General features: G+C 41.5%; 1 protein-coding gene across 2 annotated transcripts in view; it reads left to right on the top strand.

Moving 5' to 3' along the window:
* Window positions 1–21,436, top strand: part of RASA2 (RAS p21 protein activator 2) — a 114,723-nt gene that overhangs the window by 46,737 nt on the left and 46,550 nt on the right. For both annotated transcript variants that reach the window (XM_075068494.1, XM_075068495.1), the window contains 2 exons: window positions 18,136–18,219; window positions 20,856–20,928. In XM_075068494.1, the coding sequence (XP_074924595.1) occupies window positions 18,136–18,219; window positions 20,856–20,928 (157 nt within the window). The remainder of the gene's footprint in view (window positions 1–18,135; window positions 18,220–20,855; window positions 20,929–21,436) is intronic.

Below are 21,436 nucleotides of genomic sequence, written 5' to 3'. Positions count from 1 at the left end.
TCCTGTGAATGCACAAATAGTAAATTCATAATGCTAACTGACCACATAAAATTGTGGAAGTAGGCTACTGTATTTTCAATGACTTTTTGTATATCTTACTGTCCTGTTATGCATACCATTTAGAAATAGGCACTGGGTTTGGGCCATGTAAGTGGCCAGGGATGTGCTCAGGAAGTTTAATTTTGACCCCTTTTTTGGGGGCGGGGCACAGAAGCTCACTTCTTCCACCCAGCCCTGGGCAGGAGCTTAATCTTTCCTGCCTCCATGGCCCCAGGTCTGGAGAAGTTCTGTGCCTTTGACCACTATGGGGGGGGGGGGGGGCGGAAGCCTGCCCCTGCTCGCACCCTCCACCCCCTACGCACACCCTTGAGTAAGCCTTTTAAAACTGGGAGCTGTAGTTGTAAGTCCCATTCTTGTTCCTAGTTGTATGTTCTTTCTGAAATTGCATATAAGGCTGCTTGCCTTTCGTGCAGGAGAACAGGTCAAGAGACTGCCCCTCCCAGGTCCTTCCACAATTCTCAATCTGTGTACAGATCAAGTGGGAGGCCTGGGATGGCGAAGTCTGTAGAGAGCAAGATCTGGATGGACGGAAAGCCTCAGCAGGCTGTGAAGCCCTGGAGACAAGGGCTAAGACAAAACACCGAGGGGCAATAAGACTAATTGAATTGCTTTTTTTAATTCTTAGTTTCTAATATAGTAAAGAACAAAAGAAGTGGAATTATGCAGTCTGAATTTGGCTGACTAGTTCATTTGGTGCAGGGGCTAGAAAAGGAATCTAGCTAACTCCTCTTCCACTGCATTGTTAATAGGAGCAAAATTAGTAACAACTTATTTTTGTCCCCAAAGTAAGCAAGTCAGACTGGGAATACATCGATGGTTTCTTTTTAGATTAAAAGAACCTGGGTGTAGGGCACTGCTGCTTGCTTTAACTACACATGCTCATAAGTTAAACACACTGGCTGACAGTCTGATCAGTGATGTCTTGTTGCCCCTTTTTCAGTGTCCCTTATTGGAATATGTACACCTGTCATATGAGGGAAAACTAGAACAGCTTCCCTCACAAAGATTCAGCAAAAACAAAAGCTGCATGTTAAGAAATTCCAAACATTTTGTAGTTTCTCTCCAACCCTAACGTTGCACAGTCAGTTTTTGCACTTAGCGTGCACGGATATACAAATTAACAGTAATAACTATTTTAAGATGTTTTTACAGTTAAAATTTTGTTTTATTTTGACTTCATGATGGAAAAAAGTTGCTTTAGAAAGTTACTGTTGCAGAGTGCAGTTGTCAGTAGGAAGTGGGTTACTGCACTGTACCTTCTTTTCAGATGTCTTTGAGAGAGAAATGATCTAAAGGAAATTAGGGTTCTCTCGTGGTTGCTGTAGTCATCCAGTGACTGATGTGGTAGAAATGTGTGCGTTAATCCGTCTAGTGTTACGTCAGCATTTTTTTGTCTTCATCTAAGATTATGAAATGGGGGAGGGAGAAGTACGTTTAAAACTTGACACATTTGTTAATGCTCTGCCAACCCTGCTGGTAGTCTGAGTAACAAATGCATTTTATGTTCTATGCATAATAAGTACTAAACATACACCTGTATATCTGCACATAAAACAATAACTCATTCTCCGAGACTGTAGAATTTCTGGAAGAGCCTAGAAGATGATCTTTTTATTTGTGTGGAGGCCCTTTAAGTTTGTCTTACTTTAAAGGGATACAATCAACTTGAAAATAATCATGTAACAAAGGCAGAAAATTCACATGGACAGCTATCTTCTCTTATTACTGTAACTGAAAAATTAAAGGGCGATTTTTGACATTTGTTTACTTCGTGCATTTTCACAGCATTCTGTATATAGTCAATAGCACTATTTTTGTTCTTGGCTTATGCCCTTCAATGGGCCTTGTTCTGGCAAAACAGCCCTTTACTTTTTAAAAGTTGACTGACAGTTTCCCTAACTTCTGGAATATATGAAGCTTGAGACCATAGTAAGCAGCTTACAAAAAGACAGCAATGGGAAACACCACTCCTATCCAAAGACCTAGTTCTAGCTAAAATGTAACAGGAAGCTTTGGCCCTTAAGGAGTTTGTAGTTACTTCAAAAAAAAATTATGTGAAGAGAGTAATGTGGTTTTCCCAGCTCTTCATGCCTGTGAATATGAACTATGTCAATTTATTAGTAGATGCCTGTCAGTCTTTTTTTTTTTTTTTTTTTTTTTTTTAAAGGATGATGTATGTAATAACTTGGGGAAGGAGGAAGTAGCTTGACCAATTGCTGATCAAGATGTAGTATGAAGATGCCCTGGCATAATTAGCAGAGGGCCAGGTAATTCCCCTCTAACCACTAGCTAGTTAGGGGTATCTTAAAATGAGCAGTGAACGGACAGAATTTCTATCATGGGCTTACTGGCCTTGGGTGCATGCAGGGATGATGATACCTGAAAATGACTTTCAGCATAAACCCTCTGACAAACTTTCAATTGTAATTTTCATTTTTGTTTTGAATGAATGTTGCCTTCACAGTGAAATAGGCTTGAAATAGTCTCAAGTGAAAGGTGGCTTATCCTTTGTAAAGGGACCTCAGAAATTAAAAGTTTGGGAGACAAATGGGCTTTTAAGTCCCAAAGACTGGTCCTGGATATTGTGTCCCAATTACTGTGTCAGGCTTAATGTTTTGAGCGCTTACAAAATTCAGTCTTAAAGAGCAAACACTTGAAAAATTTGCTTCTGTTGGGAATTCTGTTGTAAAAAGTTATTTCAAAAATGTTGTCTTTTGTGTTCATAACTTTCTCACAAACGGCTAACCCTTTTTGACACCAAATTGAAAGAGGTAATAGGTAAGTGAGTAGAAGAGCAGTTCTAGATAGGGTGACCAGACAGCAAGTGTGAAAAATCGGGATGGGCGTGGGGGGTAGTAGGAGCCCATATATAAAAAAAGCCCCAAATATTAGGACTGACCCTATAAAATCGAGACATCTGGTCACCCTAGTTGTAGAATTGCAGGCTTTCAGAACATGGAAATTTAAATATCAAGACAAAAATAAGTTGTCACATTCTGCAGTGCAATCCAGATCAGTGAGGAGTTGTCTCCACCTCTCCATCAACCTTAGGTGCCTTGCAATGCTTTGCTGTCATCACTTCCAACCTGGGCCACTCTCAAACAGCTAGAGAGCATCTGTAGCTCACAGCCTGATTACCTGTGTATAGCTGCAGCCCTGGTCTAACAGCTCTGATCCCAGCAGCTTGTCAGCAACACTCCAGCTTTGATCAGCCTTGGTTACTATTTTCTGGGTGACCCCAACACACTCCCAGTCACAAAATTTCCCAAAAACATTGGTTCTGTACTGTCTAGCCCTCTCAGGTCCATTGCCCCTGTGGGGGGTCAATATCCACACAGCGTGCTACTTTAAATGGAGATATCAAACAGCTCAGCTTTAACACAGTGCTGAATTTGTTTTGATTTTAAAAAATAAAACAAGTGTATTTAACTGCAGAGCATTTTAAGTGAGTACAAGTATAAAATATTAAAGTCAGAAATGGTTACAAGAAAATTAAAGATAGTAGCTAAAACTAGACTTCATTCAAAGTAATATCCTTATCACATGTTCCCGGCAACATTGCTGACCAAATTTTCATGTTAGGATCCCTCCCAAAATCAAAGGGCTGGTTCCTTTGTCATCTTAGGTGAAATGGGGAAGAGAGAGAAAAATTACTTGGGGTGTTTTTGCCCCCCGCTTTTGTAGTCCAGTCACCCCTTGAAATGCATTTTCCTGAAGATTATACCTAGATAAAGTTGCTTCCTGTTGCAAGGACATAGACACGGAGTCTTATGTTGAAAGATGCTCTAGGTTGTTACGTGCTAAAATGCAGATCAATCAATTCCTTCCCCCCCCCTTTGTTGCCAAAGAAAGGCCACTTGATGGGTGATTGCCAGTCAGTTTTGACACCTGGAGCCAGGTGTTAGCTTATCCTTTGTCTTTGCTGTCCCAAGGACTCTGTTTACTACTTTATATGTAAATAGAGGTGTAAACGTGTTCGGTTTTTTGTTTTTTTTTTAGGATAGACTTGTTTAACTTCTCCCTAGTCACAGCTATATGGGTTTGAACGTGTGCTAGTAACATCATCCAGAGGGAATTCATAAATTTACATATAATATTGTTGCATAAATTTCACCATGATATTGACCAGTGAGTGAGAAGTTTTCTAATGATACCTCACAAGCCATATGTTGTACAAAGATTATTACAAGAGTAATAGTAGGGTGTGAATGCAGAGGTGCAATCGGTCACATAAGTGTTGGTTAAATATGAAGTGTTTGTAATACGGAGACTTTTTAGTCTCTGTTTCTCCTGAAATTCCAACTCCTTATCCAGTCTCCAACACGTTTGCCAAATTTCAGTCTATTTGGTTTGAGGACACACGCTACTTATGACTCAGCTGTATTTACATTGTCCCCAGCTTGCATGTGCTTCATCCTGGTTATTGTGATCCGCAATGTCCAAGAGGGGCACAGCTGCCACAGTGGTGCATGGATCAAGGCCCAACTACACTTGATCTCATCTAATTGCTTTGGAGTTTGGGCCAAAGGCCTCTACATGTCATCTAAAATTGACTGAGAACCAGTGGAAGAGCTTGAACAGAGACCTGATGTCTCATGGCAGCCAAGACAATGGTGAAAGCAGGCATCCATATTCGGTACCAGCTACAACCTGTGCATTATTGTCACATTCAACTTAAGACAGTGACTTATCGCTTGTCACTTACACGCTGGATTATTATGATTGACTGTGACCATGAAGGGATGAAGTTTCCTACCAAGCTAGAAGTGAAAGAAAGCAATTTTCGACACTGAAGCTATCTGGTTATCCAGTGTATAGCACAGTGGAACGTTGATTCTGATTGAGGCCTTTGGACACCAACTTAATAAATGTTTTTAATTGCTACAATCAAAGAAGGGAATAGGAAGGGCTGAAGGATGGGTATAAAAGTAGGCAGAATATTGCTGTGTGGGCATGAAGTAATTAAACTCTGGCAGTTCCACAGCTTACTACAGGAGGATTTCATGCACTCCCATCTGTAGAAAGGGTTGAGGTCAAGACCAGTGGAGTGTCGGGCATCAGCACACGTCCAGACTAGCACCTCTAGGACTTTGCCTGCAGGGGTGGTGGGAAGTTGCCTAATTCACCGCAGGTATAGCTCAATCAGTGGCAGCAACTAAAATTATAAACAATGTAGAAAGGGAACAAACATTTCAACAAACAGTGTCATTTAACCCTACTCACATTAATGGAAAAAGTGCCTGTGCCTTGTTGAGTTGAACCAGATATGAACTAGGTCTCCCATCTTTCCACCAGCATGCTCATCAAGATGTGTGAGCCTTCCAAAGATCCCTCTTAACACAATGGGTTTAAATATAGAGCGCTGGTGGTTAAGATTAAAAACAAGTAAGCCAGATCTCAAGGTTGTGTGGGGACTATTTCTTCTGAGAAGTAAAAGCAAAAATCTTCACAGTCAAAATACAAATCTTCATTTTCATGCTGAGTTGTCTAAATTGAATCCCAAGAAGGACTCCAACATTGGCTCTCATTCTGGAAGTTTTAATTGTCTTCCTTGCAAGTAATTAAGTAGCCCTTCCCTCATTGTGCATTGACTCAAAATACTTGGGGCGGGGGGGGAGAGACAGTAGACATAGTAGTCACAGAACGACTAAAAACAATAATAGTCTTATAGAGTGTCTGTTACCTTTTAGTGCTCAGAGCTGTTTTACAAAGCATGAGTAGATGAGTGATTGGAAGTTTTATCAAAATATCCTACCAGTTGAAAGGTCTGAAACTTTCAAATAAAATTAAATTTCACTGGACCAGAAAAGTAGCGGGTTCATGGCCTGATAAATCTTTTCTACCATGTGATGAAATCTACAAGGTGGAGACTAATCTGTTCATCTGTTAGTCAGATGCTACAAATTATATGGCTAGGCATCTCTGGATGTCTAGCAGGAGAAAACTTCACATTGATACCTAGGTGATCATAGCTGAATACTACAGTCTGTAAATCCATTTGTTAAAAGTCAACGTTAAGGTTTTCATAGCTATAAAATTCCCACTATAAGGAATGACGAACTTGGATATGAAAGAGTAAAACTTTGATAGCCATTTCTATTTTCTGAGTATCTAAACCTGACGTTCCAGCTATCCTGTCACAAAGTTCAAAATGTCATTGATCCAGAATTACATGTGTGGGGCTTTTTTTCATTTGTTTTTTTTATACACACTCCCTGTCAACTGGTAAATGTAGGAAAAATGTACTTGTTACCTTTAAGAATTTTGAAATAAAGGCTCAAGTATTTTCAGCTTTGGAAGCAGTCTTCCTGGGATGTTGCCCAGAACAAAGGAAATGGCACAGGCCACACTCTCCTGTCTAAGGGTAGCTGTGGCATGAGTTCAGCCAGCCTTCTTTCAAGCTTGGTCCTTTCAGAATACATTCTACAGTTTGTTCCCCAAAAGGATCATGTGACCAAACTGAGAACAAGACATCCTGGGAAATGATGATGGTAGGGTGGGATTTGATGGTGTTAGATGAATCGTGACAGGAGTACAGTATCTGAGGCAAACCTGCAAGTTCAATTAAGAACTGACCTTTGTAGAACTGGAGATGCAGACACAAACTCATGCTCATTTTTTCCCCCTAATTGAAGAAGGGATGTTTTTCTGGGTGCAGCAAGGAAATTGTGATTTCTGTGTTAAGCATTTCATTCATTTTTTTTTTTTTTTTTGGTGGGGGGAAAGTTGGGGGTAATCCTCTGATTCAGACCATACATTCACCTAATATTTGGTATTATCATAGGCCTCCCACTTGAAATGAAGGCATGGGACTGATACTTGAAAGGGGTGCACGGTGGTGGGAGTTAGAAAAGATGGGGCAGCCTACCTAAACACGCTGTTGCTTCAAGTGGCTGAGGTCTGTGCAATGGATCTAAAGGTTCTCGGAGTTTCTGGAGTAATGTTGAAGTCAATGGAGCTGCATCTATCTTTGATGTTTGGTTGGTTGGTTTGTTTGTTCTCTATGTAAAGGTTGTGTGGCTGGGCGGTGAGCCCTTGAGTAGGCACATGAGAGCTCCGTTTGTTCATGTTGTGGAAGGCCCATGTGGCTGTGGTCTGACGACCTTTGATTAGCCCTACTGCTTGAAGTTAGAGTGGTTAATTTCTCCCTGGTAGTGAGAGGGTAGAGCTGAGCAGAGAAGCTTAGAATAAAAGTCATTTGCTTGGTGAACCTGTGAGCAGCAAACGAGAATTTTGAAGGGAGTTTGGAGAGGGACTAAAATAGGTTTTCCTTCTTAGTACAGTTCTACATTCCGTATTTTGATAGCTAATGATGGATCAGTGGTTGTGACCTGCAATGGATGGGCCGTGTTTTCTTTCCTGTCTGATGCCAGAAGAAACTCCCTGTGTATGAAGTGAAAGTTGGCGGCTGTGCTGGAAGAAAAGATTATTGGATTGGAAGGACAAATATAGACCCTATGCAGCATCAGAGAGAGGTTCTTGGACAACCAGATTCAGGAAGCTTCATTACCTCAGATTCAAGAAAGAAAGGAATTGGCCACCAAGGAATGGGAGGGGAGAGGAAAATCAGAGGCGTGGCAGCTCATAACCACCATAGACAAGAGGACAAGCCGGTTTTCTATGCTACTGGAGGCAGACCAGGCTGGGCAGGCTGCGAGCATCAGAGAGAAGAGAATCATGAGGAATCATCAGTGAGGAGTGCATTAAGCTAATAACAAAAGGGGACGGTAAAAACGGGAACAAATGAGCACTCATTTAGCCGAAAGTCACGATGTTGGGAGTGAAGTTAATCAAGAAACCAACGTGTGCAAGGAGAGTGAATTATTTAATTGTCTTTACACCAGTGCTAGGAGTCTGGGTAACAAACAGGGGGAATTGGAATTGCTCATTTGTAATCATAAATTCAGTGTAGTTGGTATTACTGAAATCTGGTGGAATGAGTCACATGAATGGGATGTTAAAGTCAATGGGTATATTCTACTTAGGAAGGATCGAGTGGTCCAAAGGGGAGGATGAATAGCACTGTCAAAAATATTATCTGTTTGAGTAACTGACAACTTGGAAGAAAATGGTCTTGCATACTTATGCATCAGTGTTCTAACATAAGCACAAGATGAGGAACTAGTTAATGTCCGCTACAGACACCAAATCACACTAGGAAACGGATGACCGCCTTTACCATCTATATGTAATATGTAGGAGGGATCTATGTGATCATGGGGAACTTCAGTCTGAGTGACCCTAAACTGGAGGTCTCATATTTCAGTACTAAAACATCCTCAGAATTTCTGAATATGACAATGGCCATTTTCCTAACTCAAAAAGTATTGCATCCAACATGGAGGAATTCTATACTAGATTTTGTCTTAACAGATAAAAAGGAATTATCACAGCACTAAAAATTAGTGCTATCTTCGGTACAAGTGATCATGACTTGATCACATTTGTAATGTGCAAACAGGATAAAGATCACAACAATAAGTAATGTATTAATACACACACACACATTTCAAAAACGTCCGGTTTCACAACAAAGCTAAAAACCGTTATGAGCTAAATCCAGTTAGGAAGAGAAATCTATGGCCAGCAGAGTTAAGGACAATAAAGGTTTTAAGTATATTAGGAACAAAAAGAATCCTAACAATGGTATTCGTCTATTATTGAATGGTAGAACAGTTCAATAAATATTTGTTCTCTATTTGGTGGTTAAAAAAATAAAAATAAAAAAAACTATGTAGTCATGTGATAGGATGATGAGATGCTTTCCATTTAAGAAGTTACTTGGGAAGATGTTAAGCTGCAGTTACTGAAGTTAGGCATTTTTAAATCAGCAGATTCAAATAACTTGCATATCAGAGTTTTAAGAGTTGGGTGAGGACCTTGATGGACCATGAGTGTTGATTTTCATTGGAACACTGTACAAGTTCTAAAAGACTAGAAAAAAGCTAATGTTATGCCAATATTTAAAGAGTGAACAGGGTGACTTGAGTAATTGTAGGCTTGTCCGTCTGATCTTGATCCCAGGCAAATAATGGAATGGCTGATTGGGGACTCAATTAGTAAAGAATTAAAGGAGGGTAATTTCGTATCTTGTTTTGATGAGATTGCAAGTTTGGCTGATACAGGTAAGTGTTGATTTGATACACTTTTTTTCTTAAAACAAAGACCTACTGTCATAAACAGATAGTAGGAGTTAATAGAACAGAAGTACTTTATATATATCTCTTTTGACTGTAAAGGGTTAACAAGTTCAGTAAGCCTGGCCGTCACCTGACCAGAGGACCAATCGGGGGACAGGATACTTTCAAATCTTGAGGGAGGGAAGTTTCTGTGTGTGCTGTTAGAATTTAGTGGTGGTTCTCTCTGGGTTCTGAGAGTGACCAGACGTGCAATCAGGTTTCTCTCGAATCTCTCCAATACAGGCTCTTATAAGTTCAGAATAGTAAGTACTAGGTAGATAAGGCGAGTTAGGCTTATGTTTGTTTTCTTTATTTGCAAATGTGTATTTGGCTGGAAGGAGTTCAAATTTGTATTTTGCTGAAAGGATTTTAATTTGTTCTTGTATACTTAGGCTGGGAGGGTATTCCCAGTGTCTACAGCTGAAAAACCCTTTACCTAATCCATCTTAAATTTACAAAGATAATTTTTACTGTTTTTCTCTCTTTAATTAAAAGTTTCTTGTTTAAGAACCTGATTGTTTTTTTATTCTGGTGTGAGACCCCAGGGGACGGGGTCTGGATTCACCAGGGAATTGGTGGGGAGAAAGGAGGGAAGGGGGAGAGAAAAGCTAATTTCTCTCTGTGTCAGGATTACTGTCTCTCTCAGGAAGAGTCTGGGAGGGGGAAAGAGAAGGAGGGAGGAAGGTGAATTATCCTCTCTGTTTTTAGATTCAAGGAGTTTGAATCACAGTGATCTTCCAGGGTAACCCAGGGAGGGGAAGCCTGGGAGAGGCAACGGTGGGGGAAAGGGTTTACTTTCCTTGTGTTAAGATCCAGAGGGTCTGGGTCTTGGGGGTCCCCGGGCAAGGTTTTGGGGGGACCAGAGTGTACCAGGCACTGGAATTCCTGGTTGGTGGCAGCGTTACAGGTTCTAAGCTGGTAAATAAGCTTAGAGGAATTCATGCTGGTACCCTATCTTTTGGACGCTAAGGTTCAGAGTGGGGAATTATACCATGACACCTACAAATGATGATAAAAAATGGATCAAAAATGGCAGTCAGATCTCAAAATGTAGCAGTAAAGGAGGTATTATTGTCAAGCAGGTGTTTTTCTAGTGAAGTTCTACAGAGATGGATTCTTGGCCCAATGCTATGTAGCCTTGGCTTCTGAACACTGCTGCTGGCCCAGTGTAGATGAGGTCTACTGGCAAGTCGTCTTGTCCTCCTTAAGTCAAATTAACAAGTAGATCTACAGTCTTCTCACTCACAGTAACTTTTTGTGCATCATTTCTAAGTTGTTGGGTTTTATTTATCCTGAACATGAGACTGATATTTGACTATTTCATGGTATCTAATCACCTCCAAGGGTCCTTAAGACCCTCTAACCTGCTTCAGACTAATTGTACACCTGACTGTCAGCTAGCATTAAGTTATGCCTAGAAAACTGTGGATTGGGTAGTCTGGTGGTGGAGCCCACTTGTTGTATGTAGTGTGGCTCCATGTGGAATTCAGTATGCTTCAGATATATTAATCGTTGCGAATTTAACTGCTGATTAACTAAGGAGAGGCCCTTGCCCGTAGTATTAGCAAGCACTTCAATAGCTAGGGATTGAAACAGCAGTTGATCACGTAACATCATCTAACCAACAGGGTTAAAACTAACAATAGAGGAGGTGAGGGAGGGAGCTGCTGTTTGCAAACAAGTCCAAAAGGAGTGGGTACTACGATGGTGCCGGTGGCTAGATGGCAAGGTGTAAATACCTCCGCCCTGTAGATACAGAGTGCCAATGGTGCATATACCCCGGGGATTGGGAGGAAGAACAGCAAATGCAACATTACCGCAAATCCAAAAATGGCCGGGTCTTAAGGACGAAACTGTGGTATGGCTCCACCCATTATTGGTTACAGAATAAAAGGTGAATGTGCGATTGATACATGCAGCCTCAGCATGATGCAGATGCAGGGCATGAAATAGATACATATGTGTTAGGGAGGTATAGAAGGTTCCAAAAAAAATATCATGATCAAGACGATAAAACAATTAATAGGAGGGGGGTAGGTAAAATTAAGAGTGGGTTTAGTTAAGGAGGTATTAGGATAAGAGAAACTTCACATAGAACAATTAGAATATGCACCAACCCAAGTAGGGGCTGGGGTTAAACTATTACCACAAAAACCCAACAATGAGATGCTGGAACTGTAATACTCTTAATTAAAGGAAAACTATGATTACTTCGACTTGAAGCATTAAAAACTGGAAACACATAAGAATTAAATTGTGAAGAACAATTATTCCAAACACTAGAAGCAGCCCACTGCACATAGGGGGAAGAACAACTTACATTAGATATATTAAATGAAGAAAAGTTATAAACTATTGGTACAAATTGAAAGGGTAATGGATATTTAGGTGAGAACTGAGTGGAGCAGTGGAGCAAACAAGGCAATCTTCTGGACTTAGTCGCTGACATGGGACTGGTTTGACAGGGACTTGGTTTCCGCTGACCTTCCTGCACCCAGTAGGCGGTGAACCAAGTTCGTATAGTCCACCTTCTCCTAAGGGCTCCATGGGCAAAGAATGTTGTGAGGGAGAGCAGCATAACCTGTAAAACAGAATACGAGCCTGCTCAGGGGCATTAGTTTTTATTAAACTACGTTTGCTGAGCCAGTTATGATGAACTAGCTGTGTCACGTGGTCGTACAGCTGTGTACGGCCAGCGCTGCAGTGTGTCCACAACTGACGGCGGCCAGCGCTGCAGTGTGTCCACACTTGCACCAGTTGCAGCGCTGTTGTGAGTGGTGCATTGTGGGCAGCTATCCCACAGAGCACCTCGTCCCAATTTGCTGCTGGGGTTGTGGGAAGGGGACGGAAGGGTGCGGGTCATTCCGCTTCCTGTTCCACGACCCGTGGTGCATCGCTTCCCTTTTCAGCCGTTTGGTGCCATTGTGATTCTGCTGCGTGTGATTTCAGTAAGAAATGGAGCCCGAGCTGCTTAGGATGTTGCTGATGAATGTTGCCAGCACATCCCGTCTGGCAGTTGATCTATTCCTTATGCTCCAAAGTGACAGTGAGAGCTCAGATGATGAAATAGATGCTGCTGACGCTGCTGACACTAAATTGCTTGTCGCAGTAACGGACGTGCTCTGCAGCGTGGAACGCCACCATTTGGGCTCGGGAAACAAGTACTGAGTGGTGGGATCACATCGTCCTGCAAGTCTGGGATGACGAGCAGTGGCTGCAGAACTTTAGGATGCGAAAAGCCACTTTCATGGGACTGTGTGCTGAGCTCGCCCCAACCCTGCAGCGCAAGGACACGAGACTGAGAGCTGCCCTGTCAGTGGAGAAGCGGGTGGCTATTGCAGTCTGGAAGCTGGCAACTCCAGACAGCTACCGATCGGTCGCAAACCAGTTTGGAGTGGGAAAGTCGACCGTTGGAATAGTGGTGATGCAAGTTTGCAGGGCCATTAATCGCATCCTGTTCAGACGAACCGTGACTCTGGGGAATGTGCAGGACATTGTGGATGGCTTTGCCCAAATGGGTTTCCCTAACTGTGGAGGGGCAATAGATGGGACGCATATTCCTATTCTGGCACCACCCCACCTGACATCCGAGTACATTAATCGGAAGGGGTATTTCTCAATGGTTCTCCAGGCGCTTGTGGATCACCGTGGGCGTTTCACTGACATTTACACAGGATGGCCTGGAAAGGTGCATGATGCACGCATCTTTCGGAACAGTGGCCTGTTCAGGAAGCTGCAGGCAGGGACTTTTTTCCCAGACCGTAAGATCACAGTGGGGGACGTCGAAATGCCCATTGTGATCCTTGGAGACCCCGCTTACCCGTTAATGCCTTGGCTCATGAAACCGTATACAGGGAAGCTTGACATGAGCAAGGACCGGTTCAACTACAGGCTGAGCCGGTGCAGAATGACCGTGGAGCATGCTTTTGGCCGTTTAAAGGGGAGATGGAGAAGTCTCTACGGGAAGCTGGACGTGGGGGAAAGCAGCATCCCAGCGATTATAACCGCGTGCTGTATCCTCCATAATATTTGTGAAGGGAAGGGTGAAACTTCATTGACGAATGGACCTCCGAGGTTCAACGCCTGGAGGCTGAATTTGAACAGCCAGAGAGCAAGGCGACTAGAGAGCCCAGCACAGTGCTTCAAGGATAAGGGATGCCTTAAAGGAGCACTTTGAGGCTGAAAGCCAACAGTAATTGGGTGCCTTCCACTGCAGTTAAGAGCATTGCTCCCAGCAGTTACCTGCAGTGGTTTCATTGATTTGCAGTTCCTATTTTTTACTTGTAGTACATGTTACAGTTTCTGTGTAATAATAAACAGTGAATAAAAAGACAAGAAATCCTTTATTAAAAATACAGTACATAAAACAGGAAGGGGGGTACGGTGATTATTTTCCTCCTTGTTCTAGGGCAGTTCTTTGGATGCAGTGGTGGATGCTGTATGCACTTTTTTTATTATTACATTTTAACAAACTTTATAGCCCATTTTGTTTGTTTTCAAATAACTTAATTTTCTTTCTTTTTTTCCATCAATTACTAGGTTTGTTTCTCTTTCTATAAGATGAGGAGTCAGGAGACTGATCCCGCTCAATGGTGTATAATTTAGTATTATGTGCACTAGGTGTATGTGGTGGGAGTCTGATAAAACATAGTATTTGAACACTAACCATTTTTAGTTCTAAGGAACAGAGCCCTCCTGAAATGAGACTCTGTAGGTTGTTTTCTGTCTGATTTATAGATTTCTGCATTCTATCCCAGATTGATTTCAAGGCTATAATTCTATCCAGATTTTCTACTGATGTCAAAAACACCACCACTGCAGATAGTGTTTTATAACTAGCATCACAAGAGAAACTAAATTACAGCCCTGCTATCCCATACTGCTATTGTCCTTTGTTTATAATCTCTCTTTCTTTCTGTATATACCTTGTACTTCAGTTTCATGGAAAAAAAAAAATGAACTCCAAAATCAATCAGGTTAGCATGATATCTGTTTTTGTCCCTTTCTTCAACCCCTGTGTAAAACAGTAAAAGGCCAAAGTCTGTACTGAAATACATACATGCAGCTTCTATTAAAGCCCCGCTCTCCTGGCCGGAGCTTGCCCCGCTCTCCTGGCCGGAGCTCCGGCAAGCCCCCCGCAAGCGCCGCGCTCTCCGGCCGGAGCCGGCAAGCCCGCTCTCCCGGCCGGCTTCCGACGGCGGCCGGCAACCCTGCTCTCCCGCTCTCCGCAAGCCGGAGCTCCGGCAAGCGCGCAAAGCCGCTCTCCCGGCCGGAGCTCCTCCAAGCGCCGCTCTCCCTCCTCTCAAGCTCTAAGCCAGGGCAGTGGAGTGCTAAGCAGTGACGGACCAGAGAGGCTGAAAAGGAATGCTGGGATAAGTCCTAATCCCTGGAGGCCAATAAAAATGCTGGCTGAGTGTCCACACACCTGATGACCAGCGCTGCATCACCAGCGCTGGTCTCGCTACACCGGAAGCAGACCCAGGTGTACAACCAGCGCTGCAAACAGGGAGTTGCAGCGCTGGCTGAGCTTTTAAGTGTAGACACCTGCTAAGTTGCAGCGCTGTAACCCCCTCACCAGCGCTGCAACTTGCAAGTGTAGACAAGGCCTCAGACTTAGTTAGAACAATAGTGGGATTGGATTTGCTTTTGCAGCAGGATTCCTGTATGTACATTCTTACAATTCTTTGGTAATAGCAACACATTAGTTGCAAAAATTACCATTCGAGCAATAACACAAATTCCATTGCAAGTGTCCATTTACAATCATGTTTGTCATGCCACACCTTTGGATTAATACCATTGGAGTTTGGGGCCATTTTAGGTTAACCTGTGGCTTCCCTTTGCAAATTTTGTTTTCTCTTTTCTCCTTGTCCTAAGCAGGACCAAACCCTGATTTCTCTTGCTTAACCAAATTCACTGGCTGAGAGGGGTGGGCTCTCTGTACTAACAGCTATTAGCAAGTGTTTCTTCTCCTGCTAGTCAGGTAATTTGCATTAACACAGACACTAGCATGGAGACATTTCTGTTTCAACAACATTGTTTTTTCCAACAAGCTGGCCACACACAACACACAGCCACTTGATTACAGGGCTGCTTAACTTTTGTAACAGCTTCTACTCTATTTGAGACCTTCTCAAAGCTACCCCCACTGGATTTTTCAAAAGAAAAGTCAGTGGATCCATTAACAATAGAAAACTTTGGTTGTTAGGAACTAAAACTTCCTTGATTAAATCACTTTCACACCCTTTAGCTGCAGTAAATTGCTTGCACAGATTACCATGAGGATTTCTTTCCTTAGCAGCTTTTCTAAGCAACAATTCACCCCTTACAGACATTTTGCTTTTACCTTCTTCACCTAAGGGGTTGCTCTAAAGGAACACTGTCCTGATCCACAACAGACCTTTTTTGGGTTTTACTTACATCCATGATCACCTTTGGCCCATTAGGCAGATTTCTACCACACTTCCTTTTAGGCAAACTTATAGACTTACTAGATAAAGTCGTTAGAGGTACTTTTCCTTCCTTCTGCAACCTTTCTCATAGTCACTGGCAACCTGCAAGTTGTCAAGGCTCAACACACACAAGTTTAGGAATTATTTTCTCCTTGTTACAAGTTGTTAAACTGTCAGTAGGTAACACAATTAAATCACCTTTTCTGCTCTCCTTGTGCGCCTGGCTAGGGTATCACCCTGATCAGACAGAGCTGCTACACCCTTTTCCAGCCACACATTAGCAACTGGCAAACTACAAGCACCAGAATTGTCTGGTCTCTGGGACTTTGCTAAGACACAAACTGGATGCAACCTAGTTACAATGGCATTCCCCCAGCAGACCCAAACTTAGGACCATTCCCTTCCTGGGCTCTGGCTGTATTTACAACCAACTCTGAGACAACTGAATTACCCTTAACCATCACAGGCTGAAAGGCACCTTCTGTCTGCTCCACAGACACAGAAACGCTGGAGACACATTCTCCTTCACCAGACACACAACTTGGGATTTCATTTCCCTTTTCCCAGCACACAGGGCTGTTCACAGACAACTGCTTGGAGACCGAGGTAGCTTCCTCCATAGGCAAGTCAATACCCCTAACAGACACAGGCACAGTTTTCCTTCACTGTTACAATTTCTCCACACAGGAAACAGGTAAGGGATAGGGACACTCATCTTCCACTATCCTTGTTTTCCCAAACTGCTGACTAGACACAGCCATAAGCTCACCAGGCTGCCTAGGCTCATTCAGACTTTCCCTACCAGGCACATTGCCACTCCCAACAGATAAGCTGCTGCTTTTTTTCACTACACTGAGCTACTTCCAGCAAATCACAGTTACCCATTTCAGGTTCACTTTTACAAGCTGTACTAGTCACTAATTCATTACCCATTACAAATTTACCCTTTTCTTTCTCAGTTAGGGCTTCCACCTGACCATTTACTTGAATTTTCTTTCTGAGAAACATTCTCAGATTTATATTCATCGGGTCGCAATTTTTTGGTTTTCTTAATTAAATTTAATTTTTTTTATCATTTGGCATAATAATTTGCGTGCCGGATCAGCAGGTATTACCCGAGGTGGGGGAATCAATTTGGAAACGGTACCTCTGGATTTTTCTAACAATGCGGCTACATTCTCTCCAAAGCTGAGAGGGATCTGCAGCACCGAGGTTCTCCACAACCTCCGTGCACTGAGGCTGCAGGGAACAATCGGCTGGCTGACACCTAAAGCTCGGGTGGCACCGAAGGAGGCATCCTGTATCTGCCAGGGTTAATGGTACAGTATAGCCTTTTAGAGTTTTTCCCGAGCCAAGGGAACAGATCCATTCTATTTTTGGATTGGTCGAATTTTGGCTAGTAAAAAGGTGAAACTGCAAATGTTGGAACTGTTCAGTTTCATTATCTGCGCGGTTTGCAGCGTGCCACGGGCATGGCCCAACTCCCCTGCATCCTGTTCGTGACGCCATGTAGATTGCCACGTATTCGCAGGGGCAAAAGGAAAATGCAGGCCTGTTATTTACCAGGCTGCACGTGGCAATAGACCTATATAGGTAAGGGATGCAAGGAGAATATGGGCCACGATGCAAACTGCAGACACACACACAACTAAAATTAATCAATTTAAAGTTTTATTGGGGATAGTTACAAGGGGTAAGGGAGCAGCGTATGATTAGCTAATAGAGTTAATAAAACTTAAAACACACAATGACTAAAATATCTACTAACAATATATATAAACAAAGATGCAGCATTTAGTAATAACTGATACTTACAAATACAAACCAACGCATAACGACCGGCAAACGTAGAAACTCTGTTTGAAACACGTGAGCTGAGAGAGAGGCTTCGAGGTGATCAGGCTCGGTTACGGGGGTACACAGGATACACAGGATTCGTTTTTCTTTCTCCTCTCCCTGCCTGCACATGGCAGGGCGACCTAAAGTACCTACTATGACATCACAGAAGTGTCATAGGGGACGGGCCCAAAACCTGTGTGTGTTCGTTTCTGATTGGCACAAGCAACATTTACACCAAGTAGGGGAGCAGGTGCCAAAAAGTCTGGCCTCGCCCCCAGAAGGTGAGGTAGTGCATATTGTTGTAGAACGCATTCAACACTGAATGACAAAAGAAGAGGCCAGGGCAATACTGGTATGGGCAAGTTCTACAGGATGCAGACAGGAACTCATCTTAACAGTTGTATGTAGTGTGGCTCCATGTGGAATTCAGTATACTTCAGATATATTAATCATTGTTGTGCTGAAACAATGTACTGGCTCATGTTAACTCTTTATTGGTTTGATTTGAAGTGTCGTCTTTGATTTAAAAGGAAAGAATTTTTCAGCTGGCCAAAAATTGTTAATGATACATTGATTCACTAAGTCTTTGTTTCTCTTCGTTTTAGCATAAAGGAATGCCATGGATTGCCTCTTGTAAATGGACAGAATTGTGACCCTTATGCAACGGTGTCTCTTATGGGTCCTTCTAGGTAACATTTGTTGAATTATATTGCAAATTCAGTATTTCTAAGTGCTGTCCTAAATTAGGAAAGAGGACAGGTATGTCCTCTGGACCAAAGTGTTCAAATATATAGTTGTTAAAGTAATTGGATGGATGGATTTTAGTGTTGAAGAGAACAATCTTTATTTTCCCCCACCAGTTTCTTACGATATAGTGTACGTGTTCTACACAAACTTCTGTCAATATAGAAACAGCACTGAACAATATATAGGTACATAGTCTTATGTAACACAACTTTTTCTCTGTTAATTTTACTTACACTGAAAATTTCTTTACAGGCTAAGGTTGTCCATGGTATAAGAACATATGCTATGTATGTTATAAGTCAAGTCTGTTAAAGACCATATTAAACCTATTTAAAAGCAAAAAATAATAGTTGCTGTGCTTCTCACTGAGCACTGTATTGAGCAGGAATTGTTAGCTGGGATGAGAAGTAAATAGAACACTTATTTACATAAAGTATTCTTAGTGATTTTTTTTTTTCTATCTGTCTGCCTTACTTTAGAATTAACAGGGACGTTTTATTTTATTTTATTTTATTTTATTTCAAGGAAATACTTAGTATCTGAGCAGTTCTTGAAAGTTACATGTTCCATCACTGGGAAGAAAGGAGGCAATATTATGTGGTTATAGTAACAATGTACATCACCACTTAAAATAGAACAGGAATGAAGCAGGAGGAAGGGATGGAGAAGGAACACTGAGCATTTCTTATGTGGAGGCAGATGCACAAAAATTGTTCCTGTCCATTCCAAATTTTAATCCAGGGTGGATAAAAATCAGTGATTTAAAAAAAAAAAAAATTTTTTTTTAATTGGATTTTTTTGATAAAATGTTTTTTGAGGAAACTGTCTAAAGATAGATGCGTTACAGCTCAAAGATATCTCATCGTGGAATAGAGATTATTGATTCTATAGTATGAGACACTATATTCATGTAATGTTTAATTAAAGTTTTTTGTAAATGAGTTCCAATAGTTCATTAGGTACCCAATCTTATGGGGTTCCATAGGCTTCTGTATAGATTATTTAGGTTAATCTTTCTAGCTACCCAGTGGGACTCAGTGCTCAGTCTAAAGCAGGGGTCCCCAACGCAGTGCCCGCAGGCATCATGGCACTGGCCGGGGCATCTGAGTGTGCCGATGTACTGGTTGGTGGAGGAGCATCCGCCAAAATGCCTCCGACAAACTGCGTCATCCAGAGGCGCTGCCGCCGAAATGCCACTGATTTTCGGTGGTATTTCAGCAGCGCCGCCTCTGGATGACGCTGCTTGTTGGCGGCATTTCGGTGGCAATGCCTATTGACGTTGTCGCTTGTTGGCGATATTTCGGTGGGTGGTCATCCACCGCCACGGTCCTCCATGGCTCATCGCCTGGCGCCCACCAGATGAAAAGGGTTGGGCACCACTGATGTAGAGGATACCATCAGAGATGCTTAGTTTTGCAGTTCTCAAACTGTGGATTTGTCTCCCCAGCAGTAACATGCTTGTTAACAGCAAAAATATTTTAAAATAAATAATACAGAGAGGTGAGAAATAACAGACCTCAACTCTATTGTCCCTGTGCAAATTTGTGTACACAAAGTCAATCCCTTACCTCTCTCTAAAAGTGCGAAGTTTCAAAAAGTTCAATGAATAGAAGATTGTGTGGAGTGGATTAGATCTGGACAAAGAAAAGAAGTCTGGAGATAAATGTGAGAAATGAGGGACTTATGTTTGTTTTGTTAAAATATTATTTGTTTGCTGTTGAAGAAGAAAAATCCAGAATACTTAATGTTGTTATTTTAGTTAAATAAAACAATTTAAATGTCTGATGATGATCTCCTCGTAATACAGCATGGCAAGAAAATCCTCCATATATTAATGATTGATCTGTTGAACTGGAGATAGCTCACCTTCCAATGACTTCATAAATATCTGCTTCAGTCACCTTTGGTAAATGAAATAACCAAACAATCATTCATTTTCTGCTATAGCTGTAAAACTAATCTGAAAAGTTTCCAGAAAAAATCACTGTTTAAAAATATATCGTGTGTACCTTCTAAAAATGAAACCTACATCTGTCTCTGAGTTGTGAAGAATATGTATTAAGGTTATAAAAACCAACAAGAATGTACTTTTATGTAGAAAACCATGATTAAATCGAGCCTTTCTAACTAGTGATTTAAATCAAATCCACCCTGTTTTAATCGGCATCAACCTCTACCCATTTCATGTTGCTTTTGTTTGTGAACTAAAATGTAAATGGTAAACTAAATATGACCACCTCCCAGTGACATATATATGTAAATAGGTACAGCTTTTGAAGATTACTGTTTAGCTTTTCAAACCATGCTGTGAATGTGTATTAACTTTTTCTCCAACATTTTTCATTATATCAGGTGACATCTTAAATGACCTTGATACTTACATAATTACCCAGTATATCTACAAATCTCAAAGGTATTTAGGGACCTATCTTCCATTGAAATTAATGGGAGTAAGACACCTAAATATATTTGATGTTCTGGGCCTGAGAGTTGAATGGGCGTCCTTTCTTGACAATAGAATGTTTTAATAATTGTGTGTTTAAATTCTATATGGTAAAACTGTACCACGTTGAAACAGGAATGACCAAAAGAAGACAAAAGTCAAGAAGAAAACGAGCAATCCACAGTTTAATGAAACATTTTATTTTGAGGTAACTAACGTCTCTTAAAATTTAAACTGTCAAATCGTGTTGTTGCAGGCCTGTTTCTCTCATGCACCTCTTTTTGTTTTTGTTTTTTGAGCTAGCCACAAGAGGGTCTCTTGAAGTAAATGCAAGCTTCTCCATAATAAATTGTCACCTTCATTTGTAACAGGGTGAAAGACCACAGCAATCCCATTCAACTACTACCTAGTGAGAGGTGTTAGTTTCATAGTCACAAATGTAAGAGCTATTTATTGCCCTTGGTTGGCTGCCATCAGTTGCAGTTCGGATTACAGACTGAAGTATGAATGAAAATATAAATATATATAATATATATAAATAAATAAAAATAATATGTGGCTCTTTATTTTAACATCTTTCAGAGCACTGAGTAAAAAAAAAATCAGGTTTTGGCTGTGTATAGTCAGTACAGTAATTTAACAGGGTGATCAGTGATTTTTAGGTCGTTCTCTAGGTAGAATAAGTGAATGCTTTAACTTTTTGCTCCTTGAGCCTT

Source organism: Chelonoidis abingdonii, chromosome 8 (genome assembly GCF_003597395.2).
Source record: "Chelonoidis abingdonii isolate Lonesome George chromosome 8, CheloAbing_2.0, whole genome shotgun sequence".
NCBI classification, from domain to species: Eukaryota; Metazoa; Chordata; order Testudines; family Testudinidae; genus Chelonoidis; species Chelonoidis abingdonii.
The sequence above is the reverse complement of the archived record's forward strand: the minus strand, read 5'-3'. Positions and strand labels throughout refer to the sequence as shown.